Genomic DNA, 10,877 nt, shown 5'->3' with positions numbered 1-10,877 from the left:
CTATTTGAAGCAGCGCCCGTCATGGAGGACTAGTCCCATCCGGATCCTCCGACACGGGAGAGCTAGGCGTCGTCTTGCCCCACGCCCACGGACGGACGGACGGACGGACGGGGGTAACACACCCTTTGGCGGGCTGGGTGTTCATGGCATGGTCGGCTCTCGGGCTGCGGTGGCCGCCTCTGCAGTCATGAGGACGCCGCGGGGGTGGCGCGTCACCCGGTGGCAGCTGATGATGGTGAGTCCCCCGTCCGTCGTGTTTTGCACCACCTGCTGTCAGGCGACGGATGCTCCGAGGACATTCGTGAGAAAGAGTCGGACTGTTCTCGATTGAATTGAGGTCAGTCTAGGAGGGAGGTCGATCCGGGTTTCTCGGATGGCCGCATCGCGGTCGATGAGTTCGTCGACAGTCTCAACGGATGGATGGCAGTGCAACGTGAGGCACAAACAACGGGGCTTTAGAAGCACCGACGTCTCCCAGCGGTCCATGAAAGCAGCACAGACCATTTCACGCCACAACCGAAGGCCGTTTGAGCATTTATTCCATTTTAATTCCATTTCAGTCAGCTTCATTTCAAACTCGAGACCGAGACATAAAAACGATACACAGTAACACTAAAATATTAATGTCCATTATATCCAGGTTAAAAAAAATAACACGCAGGTGTACCAATGTCTCTAGACATCTAGTGCACTAAGTTGTCAGTTTACTAGTACGCTCTTTGTCCTCACAGAACAGGACTGTCTTACTAGACAGACGGTTTTTTCTTTGCACGATTACTGCCACTTTTGGCCAACTAGTAGGTAAAGAAACCTTAATAGTCAATTATTGTGCTGCACTAGCCACAAGGCCCAACTCGTAGGCATTTGGAAAGCTGCTTGAGCATTCATTGGATATCAGCCCAAGTTCTATTTACTAGTTCAGTATACTCTTTCTTCTTGCTAGTAAGTCAGGTCACTAGTAGAAAGAACAAGGGAACCTCGTTGAATGACCATCTTACTAGTACAGTAACTTATTTCTAATACTAGTGCCACCTTTGGCCGATTAGTAGCCGTTGGAGCGTTTATTTGATACTCATTTTAATGTCCATGTACTACTACAATCTTTGTTCTCACCACTAACACTAATAACACCACTAGGGCGCATTAGTAACTTTTTTATACTACTGCCTTTTACTACTGTATGACATTTCTGCTCACTAATGGAATGACCAGAGCTGACTTGTTTAACAACTGCGAGGCAAAACTTTACTAATAGTGCACTCGATATTAAACTGTATAATTTGATAATGCCACTTGTAGTTGTCAGCGATTGCACAGGTTTGCCTCACTAGTAGTAATATGTACTACTACCCACCCTAGTCGTTCTACTAGTGCACATAAATGTCATAAATGAGTGGACGACCTTAACATCACTATAGTTGGCACTCTTAATTGTCCTACTAGTGAGGACAAAGAACATACTACTGGACTTGACTATTCAGGGCACTAGTAGAATGACCATAGCACACTAGTAGAACGACAGTCTTATTAGGGATGTTTTTTTACCACTGCTGTGTGACATTTCTGCACACTAGTAGAACAACTCTATGTTACTAGTGAGGCAAAACTATGCATTTGTTGACATGCGCTCCACTAGTACCACTAATGAAGCACTAGAGGTTACCTAGTAAAATTTTACAACGTCACTTGCAATACTAGTAGCATGTAGTTGTCAACTAGTGCACAGTTTGTGCACACCAGGAGGTCATTCTGTAGTTTGGCCCATAAATAGAAACATCTCTGACCGCTATGAGCTTCCGCCGAGTCGCCCTCCCTGTTCGATTGTGACAGGCGAAGGCTTGTGTGCAAGTGGCCACAATATCACCACAATCGTTGAACCCTGCGGCTCAGTGAGAGTTTGTGAGCAAAGAAATGCACAACACGTCAGTTTCGATCCGGTCATGTGTCATCAACTCCCACTTCCCAGCCTGAGCTCCTTGCAACACCTCCAAGCGGCTTTTGTCTGTTTGTTTAGTCCCTCTGAAGAACGGTAGCCGTCGTCCGTGGCAACAAGCATCATTGACATTCCTCGGCTCACGCTGTACGGAGGCGTCTTGGTTCTTTTCGCCCGGGCTGGGAGGCGACGGAAAAAGAGGGGGCTTTGTCGGAGGAGGTTGCCGCTAACGGCGTGATGAGTGGCTGCGTGCGCAGGTGTGTGGCCTGAGAACCACCTGCAGCTGTGCAAAGTCCAAAGCTTGGAGGCAGAAGTCACATGGTCAACAGAAAGCAGTGTCGGATAGTTGAAAAGCTTGCCCTTTTCCAATTGTAGCTAAGGTTGCAAACAGTTGGAACATTTTCTGTACATTTCTGGAAAGTTTCCCGTAAATTTCCATGGGAAGTTAAACTGTGGGATTTTGGGAATGATTCAGATTGGAAACTTTCCCTGAGAATTCATAGAAAATAAATGTTGTTTTTTTTTATAGCATTTATGACGCTATTTTTTTAAGTCTTTAAACTCACTTTCAAAATAATGAAAACACATTAAACAGAATATGTTGAGGGAGCGCACAAAAAAAATACACAAAAATAACTACCAATAGCGTAAAAGTAAACTAATCCCTCTATTTACAGGAAACAAATCCCATGTTTTCCAAATTAACAAACTTGACTTATCATACATGAATAATACATTACAAATTGAACATACAGCCATCACTTTCTGTAGGCGTAAAAAGCAGGACTGAAGTAGATTGACATTCAATAACAGTTGTCCTCAACAGCAATTTTTTATTTACAATCCACCTAACTCTCAATTTATCAATTTTACTATTACTATATTACTTGTTATATTATTGTTATTAGGAAGGAAAAAACAAGGCAAGATTTGGAATCATTGCACAGAAATTAACCTAGAAAAGTTGACTTGCATCTCTGAATTAAAAAAAATAATTGTAAAGCATTTGTTGGCCGGTGTAATCTTCCGCTCAAAGTTCTTCCTGTTTTTCTTCTTTACACCGTCAAATAGCAGGACCGCCAACCGCAAACGCGCTAATGGAGGAGGGGTAACGCCATATTTTAGTTCCCTGAACAGTTAACCGTTGTCAATTCCTTCTTCATTTTGCTTCCGTCTTTGAATTTTGCCACCCGCGTTGTTACCACCATGTCGTCTGCGTCACGTTTAGGCCTGTCGTACACGTGATAGCACACAGCCACGCTTTCCGCAGATGCCGCATATCGATCCACATCAGCTGCTCTCTGGGCAAAACCGTGAGCAGCAGGAAACTGACAGAGCCACTCAGCATTTGTGCGTCTGTGACTTCAGATGGCGACTGAACAGCACAAAGAAAGGTCGCTGCGTGCCTTTAAGTCATCTAAGGATAAGATGCGTAGCTCGGGCGTCTCGTCAGGCCAGAGTGAGTAGATTCAAGGCTCATACTGGATTGAATTGCCACGCCGTGTTTTTGTTCGGTTGTTCACTTCCAACTGCATTGATTTGGTCTGCCGGATTTGGTTTGCAGTCTTCTTGAGTCGGATCCACTTGCTTGACATTATGCCACGTAAAGTGCACTTGCGTGTGTGTGTGTGGAGTAGTTCGGTCGCTCACCAGAGCGCAGCTGGATGGACGGACGTTTGTTTTTATCCCATAATTGATCAGCATGTGCGCATTATACAGAGCCGTAGCCAACGCGCACTCGCACGCGCGCACGCATAGACAGTGTGTCCGTGCATGACTGCCTGCCAAGCCTCTGATTGGCTCTCATGCTGTTGCTATGGAGCCTATGGCGGTGGCTGGTCTGTCATTTGGAGGCGACAGATCAAGTCTAACAACTGTCTGTCAGCGTTCCGTCGTTGTCATAGCAACAGACAGGAAGAGGGCAGGGGGGGGGGCGGCGTCAGTGTTTATGCCGTAGATCAGGATCAAAACTGGTCCGTGAGATTTTGTTTGATTTATTCGTGTAAGAGGATGATGCACATTGACATCTGCGGCGCGAAATGGCTTAATGCTAACACACACACACACGTACACGTGGACAGACAGACAGACAGACGGTCTGGTGCATGCTTTTCTCTGGCCTGATAATCCTTCACCAAATATGCTTATTAATGACATCTTTGCGCCGATGTTGGAGTGACTACACGACACAAGTTGAGGTCCATTTTGAAATCTCTCAGAGGCGAGAGGACATGAATGTTATAGTAAATCATTTGTTGATTTATTATCTATTTTGTTTGGATTGGAGGGTTATTTTAAAAACGTAATTTGGTTAAGTTACTGTTACATGCAAAAAAAAAAAAAATGTAGTTAGTAATGTCATCCAAGTACCATCATATTGTAGTAATGTAACTTGATTACTTTCAATTGACTTTGGATTCATTCAATTGTGACAAATGGCGTGCAGCTATGAACTTGTGCAGTTATGACATCTAGTCTGTCCGGGAATTCCACTCGGAAGACCGAGACAAGCCTTGTATCAGGACTTGTAAAAGCAAGTCAAAGCAGCCAAGGTTGACTTTTCGGCAGGCGAGGGGACAGCAGAGGCCACACGTGAGATGGTTGCTCTTCCGGACTGTCGGCCTCTGTGCGGGCTGGCAGATCTGAGGTCTGCGCCGCTGTGGGAGTGTACACAGCCAACTCAAAACATGGCCAATCGAGCAGCTCCTCCGATTTCCTTTCAATGCGGCAGTTGCGCACTGACAGTGTCGACAGACAACTCATTTTTGACATGGACAAAGCAGGCACATGGGTGGGGGGGGGGGGTGGGGGTCCAGCCTTTCCAGGTCGACTTGAGTCACAGGCACCTCTGTCTCCCGCAGGTGAAGGCATGCAGCCGGCCGGTGCTCCATAGTCTCCCCATTCCCTGGCCTCTCATCTGATCGCCTGTCATCCTCCATTCCCCGGGTGCTCCATTCTTCTTTTCGCTCATCATGACGACCACCCTGGAACCGCTGCTGGCTCGCCCCGAACTGGAGCTGAGCCCCCGGCTGCTGACCGGATGCCAAGACTCGGCCGGCCGCTACAAGGTGGTTCCCTCCGTAGTCTGCTCCATGTGCTGCCTCTTTGGCGTCATTTACTGCTTCTTTGGTGAGTTGAACCTTTGGCTTCCCCTCACGCTCGCCACACTTTTTTTCTGGATTTGCACTTGCATGGATATTTAAGTCACAAGACATTTTTTTTTTTTTGCGGTTAAAAAAGAAGATCATGCTAAAAAAAAACGTTCAAAACTTTTTCCACCATTAACGTGACGTGTACAACTCAAGTGATTTTTTTTTTTTTTTCATCTTTTCTAGAGGGGGAGTAAAAATAAACAACTTTGTGGTTTCACAAGTGTTCACATGCACTCTCTTATTACTGTTATGCAACTGGGTTCATAATTAAGCAATCAAACTCATATAAAATGGGAATCAGCACACAACTGCCACCATTTAAAGTGCCCCTGATGAACCGTATTCTCATTCAACTTGAGTTTGAGTGTAATTGGTCAATTCTGAAAGCCACATCCCAGTTACAAGAGGGTGCTCACACTTCTGCAACCACACATTTTGTGTTGTGTGTTACCGAGCCCTACCTTGAATAACAAAAATCAGCAAGTAATTGAATTAGATGTTGATAAATAGTTCAATAAACTGCGCGTCGTCTTTATTTTAAGCAGGGTTGTTGGCATCTGCTGACTGTAACTATTAAAGTAATTTGGAATTTAACTTAGTAAAATAATAAGTTGCTTTTAAAAGCCAGTAATCAGTAAATAACTAGGTTACTTTTCAAGTTAACTGTGGCAAAATATACAAAGCTTGCCTCTCATTGGAAATGTGTTGTCCCTTCAGCATACGTCAGTGAGATCAATTCCTATTTAAATACGGCTTTTGGCGCCACCTCCTGGCGTCTTAGAGTGCAACGCAAAAACGCATATTGCTGAGTTTATTTTCCGGCGAATAACAGGATTGGTAAATAGGTGAATTTGTGAACAGCGACTAGGTGGGGGGGGGGGGGTGGGGGGGGATTACTGGATGTGATGGCGCTTGCATGGACAGGCCCATTTTGGAGTCGTGCTATTTGAGGGCGAATAAACGACCACCAATCCATTTTGATCCACGAGCAGGCTGCAAGAGTTTTGCGTACAGTAAGCCATTTGTGGTTGACCCCTCCCCCCACCCCGCAGGCTACCGCTGCTTCAAGGCGGTGATGTTCCTGACGGGCCTGATGTTCGGCTCGGTGGTCATCTTCATGCTGTGCTACAAGGAGCGCGTGCTGGACACCCAGCTGAGCGCGGAGGCCTCGGCGGGCATCGGCCTGGGCATCGGCACGCTGTGCGGCCTGGTCACCATGCTGGTCCGCAGCGTGGGCCTCTTCATGGTGGGTCTGCTGCTCGGCCTGCTGGTGGCGGTGGCCACCTTGGTGGGCATGGAGGAGCTTTCCCACAGCCCGCCGCGCTCCGTCTGGGTGCCGCTGGGCGTGCTGCTTGGCCTGGGCATGCTCTTTGCCGTGCTCACCCTCCAGTGGCAGCGCATCTTCACCACGCTGTCCACCGCCGTTTTCGGCGCGGCCGTCATCACCGTGGCGCTGGACTACTTCGTGGAGCTCTTTGCGCTCGTTCTGTACATGTACGAGCGGATGAAAGCCGTCCCCGGGAAGCCGGTTTGCTGGCTGACGTGGGTGGTGCTGGGGGTGTGGCCTGCGCTCACCCTCTTGGGCGTGGTGGTCCAGTGGAAAGTGACCGCTGAGGGCTACTCGCATACCAAGGGTGAGGAGACGTGCCGTTTCGCCGTGCCCTAATTCGGGGGGCCGATTCTCTCGGAGGTCACCGCCGCGACGGCGTCGACGACGTCGTCATGTCAACCACATAACTGAGCCCCGTTTCTCCTCCCCAGTCATCATCAGTCGGCAGCAGAGGAGGATGCAGGTGATGCGCATTCGCCAACGTGACGACCGCTACCGCCACAAGAAGAAGAAGAAGAAGCATGTCGGCTCCTCCTCCAGCCAAAACCAAGCCAAGCAACTCCATCAGGAACCCGCCTATCGCCGCAAGCCCAATCCCATTCGCCGCTATGACACCGACGTCCTCTCGCCGGTGAGTTGAAACGGCGGCCGCGAAGTAGAGTGCAAAGTGTGGGATCCACTTCAATCCGTTCCCAATCGCTGGTTGGCCAGCGATTTGTGTCGAGTTTTGGATCGGTGTTTTCAATCTTTTTTTTTGTCAGATGACATCAATTGAATGTCCATTGTGCTGCTTTTCCCGGTGTGTCCGCCTTGGCCACCTGGGGGCAGTCTGAGACAGACAAACGCATATTTTGTTGATTGATACGTTATTATGAATCCCGCTCGAGTTCTAGTCAGGCCGGCCTGGATGAAACAGCCGATCGTATTGCGGCGGGTCGTGTCCTGTCAAAAACTCAAGTGGGATTCATAATCAGGCTTCATTGAGACGTCTCAACTCGTCTCTCAGCTCATCAGTACGGCACGAATATTAGTTGATCTACACAGACGATAAAGAATATATGACTGTGAGTACCGTTACATTTTCTGCCTACATTTGTTGCCGCGGTTGTAATTCAGTCTGTTGCTTAAAGCGTTAAAGCCCTGCACCGTCGATGCTATTAGTGTTAGCATTAAGCTAGTGTAACGAAAGGCTAAACTTTGTGGTTGTTTTGAATTCACAGGCTGTAATTGTCGTTTTTGAACCGCAACTTAGAGTGCCGTTAAATTTGAAGCCTCTTAGGAAAACTTGCAAGGCAGCTCACTCGTATCTCAGGGGATCGCCGTGCGCGCCACTAAAGAGCGGTCGGCGGGCCACAAATGGCCCCCAGGTTGTAGTCGGACACCCCTGGAAAAATGAGCAAACCTTGAGGTCCATTTCGCACTCGAGGCTTAACTCCCTTGCCATGATGCTGTGATGCAGAGCTACATCCAGAGTTTCCGGGACCGGCAGGTGCAGGCTCAGCCTTTCCCGGGACAGCTTCTTGGCGGGCCGCACGCCGCGGCGGACCTGGGCTACGACTCGACGGCGCCCCTCGCCGGGGCCACGGGACCTTTGCTACGAGCCTGACGCGTCACCCGGACTCAGTCGAGGCACACACTTGCTCTACATGCACCTGTGTGTGCCCGCCCGTGCTAGTTGTACCCACGCATCACTGCACGATCTCACACACTCGCACGCACGCACGCACGCACGCACGCACGCACGCAGCAGCTACTTTGTCATGGCTCGACATCTGCGACATCAGCGCCTCAGATCAGATCAGGGATCAGAAAGCAGACTCACCTCAGGCACGGGCATCCTCACAACAAATGATCTCCAGTCTGCAGGCCCCCGGCGCCATCTGGGTTCCATCCGCCAACTTTCAAATGGGCTTTTGTCCCCCTCTCGGTGCTGGACCATTTTGTCTTTGTCAGGCGGAATTTGCTGTAACGGGTGCCTTGCTCCTCCTGCGACTTTGGGGGGCTGTTCTGCCACTTTTTGGGTGCTCATACAGGGTGACATTTGATTCAGGGCTCGGCTCGCTGTCTTCACCACGCCCGGACCTGTGGCGAGCGTGCACGTTCAGCCGACGGCAGCAGTAGAAAGAAAGCCATACGGATAGCGGCAGCGCGCCACAGCTCTCCCAGCACACGTGCCGGTTTTGTTGCCGATTGCATTCAGTGCCATCTTGCCACAATCCCATCAGAACTTCAAAGATCATTTCGACCTGTTTCCCAACCTTAATTGTGCCCGGGCACTTGTTTTAACATCAGAAAAATCTAGCAGCGCAACACCAAACAGAAACGTCACCAAACGTAGTGTACAGTAAAGCCCCTCCATCGCCGATTCCAGGTCCCGCTTTTTCACGGATGTTTTTGTACAGTTACCGACAGTATGTCATATTTTGGTCTAACTCTCGTTAGGTGATCACTAGATAGCTCTATGTTCATTTAGTATGAGAATGTGCATATTTGAAAGAAGTAGAATGAAACAGGAAGTACTGTATTTCATCAAAGTCTAGTTTTTGTTGGAAATTACACTGGCCAAGAATTTTTGACTAAATTCATGAATTAGAGATGCAAGTACACTTTTCTAGATTATTTGTTTGTGCTGATTCTAAATTCGGATTTTCAGAATAATTATAATAATTCTTATAATATCATATGTAGTATAGTAATATACTTAGTCATATTTATAAATTAAGGGTTGGGTTCAGCAAGCGGTTGATTTATCAGTTTTTTATTTTTTTCTCGGGAACGTCATAGCTCCAAATGACTACGCTTGGTAAAGTTTGTATTGTACAAGCTTTTATAGATCAAATTAAAAAAAATATATATATATATATATATATATATATATATATATATATATATATATATATATATATATATATATATATATATAAAAACAATAAAGACATTTTTGAGATCAGTGTCAAAAATACGTTTCGGGACATATTAAGCCACCTCTGATGAAAATTGACTGTTGACCAGTGTTAATGAATGTCGTGCTGTAATCCTGCTTTTTGCGCCTACAGAAAGCGATGACTAGAGGTTAATTTTATAATGTACATCTTTGGTATATTGTGAGATGATACGTTTGCCTGGAAAAAAAACAGGATTTGTTTGCCGTAAGCACATTGAGGGATTGGTGCACTGTACAATATTTTTGTGTTATCCTTTGCTCTTGCTCTCTCTCAATACATTACTGTATATGTTTGTATTATTTTCAGTGTGTTTAAAGAAGTTCAAAAGTGTAAGTGCCATACATGCTATAAAAATATGCCTCAAGAATATATATATATATATATATATATATAGGGTAATTCTATATCACAAATTTGACTTATTGTGGAGATTGGAACGCAACCCCGCGATGGAGTGGCGATTACGACGAAAGTCAGGATGATCTGATCACAATTTACACTGTGAAATGTGGGCCCGTTTAGTTGATCATTATTCTGTTTTGTGAATGGCAGCAGGTGGATAAATTGATCTTCTATCGTTGAAGGGAAGAGCATTTCATTGATCTGCCTCTCACTATATGTCACTGGCAAAGATTGATGGAACAAAGCCGCATTATTTGGAGTGAATGAACAATAATTTAGGGTCCAATTCCTGAAATTGGACCATTTCCCACAGCAAACCTTTCAGGCACACCAATGCAGTTGGAATCCTTACTACACGATAGCTGCAAGCACTTCAAGACACTTTTCGTACATCTTGAGACTTGAGGTTTATTCCTTTGCTTTCGGTCACATACATTCCACGTTCTGTTGTTGTGCCACAACATACATCAGTATGGGGCAGATAAGGCTGTGAAGATCCCCTTAATGGTATCATTTCTGTAAAAAAAATAATAACAAAGAGAGAGAGAGAGAGTCTTAACCTTTTCGTAAAAGCCAAGGATGAATGTACGAGATGTTTGCATGAGCTCGAGCCCCTCCCCCCAGTGACTTCCTTTTGACTCCAAAACCTCACAAAGTCCTCTATGTGCACCTAACATTTGGTCTTCTTCCTCTCTTTTAATTCATTCCGTCCCTTGGTTGGAATCTATTGGGATGTAGTCACAGTTTATTCCAACATTAACGCATGCCTTCCTGCGGGCCAATGTGCTGTTATTTTGTGCGACTTGTTCCTTGGCACGTAAAACTCGACGTATTTATTTTGGACGTTTTAACAGTTCATTGCCGCACGCACACACACACACACACACACACACACACACACACACCCACACATGCGTGTATTTGTTGCTCACACTGTCCAACGCCAGCTTCCCCCTGCCCACACACAAACACTTATCTCCTCCATCTGGCTCCTCTTGATAACCTGTTCTCTAACCTGTCTCTATATGTAGAAATATGTAGATAAAAATCATGGCTACATGAAGAAACACATTGAAAATAAATTCTGGTGATGTGGATCACATCTCCTGACTGTT

At 46.5% G+C, this 10,877-nt stretch overlaps 1 protein-coding gene across 1 annotated transcript; it reads left to right on the top strand.

The window, feature by feature from the left end:
- The first annotated feature begins 90 nt into the window (after positions 1 to 90).
- Positions 91 to 10,877, top strand: LOC147153987 (transmembrane protein 198-like). Its single transcript, XM_086038812.1, has 5 exons — positions 91 to 235; positions 4,795 to 5,062; positions 6,138 to 6,719; positions 6,847 to 7,046; positions 7,875 to 10,877. The coding sequence occupies exons 2-5, from the start codon at positions 4,906 to 4,908 to the stop codon at positions 8,019 to 8,021; spliced, it is 1,086 nt and encodes a 361-aa protein (XP_085894938.1). The 5' UTR covers positions 91 to 235; positions 4,795 to 4,905; the 3' UTR covers positions 8,022 to 10,877.

Source organism: Filicampus tigris, chromosome 1 (assembly GCF_054856515.1).
Source record: "Filicampus tigris isolate MCC_2025a chromosome 1, RoL_Ftig_1.0, whole genome shotgun sequence".
NCBI classification, from domain to species: domain Eukaryota; kingdom Metazoa; phylum Chordata; class Actinopteri; order Syngnathiformes; family Syngnathidae; genus Filicampus; species Filicampus tigris.
This window is presented reverse-complemented; position numbering and strand designations above follow the sequence as displayed.

Coding starts and splice junctions, on each gene's coding strand:
- LOC147153987 (XM_086038812.1), top strand. CDS start 4,906: ATGACGACCACCCTGGAACCGCTGCTGGCTCGCCCCGAACTGGAGCTG. Junction 5,063..6,137: donor CGTCATTTACTGCTTCTTTG/GTGAGTTGAACC, acceptor CCCACCCCGCAG/GCTACCGCTGCTTCAAGGCG. Junction 7,047..7,874: donor ACACCGACGTCCTCTCGCCG/GTGAGTTGAAAC, acceptor GCTGTGATGCAG/AGCTACATCCAGAGTTTCCG.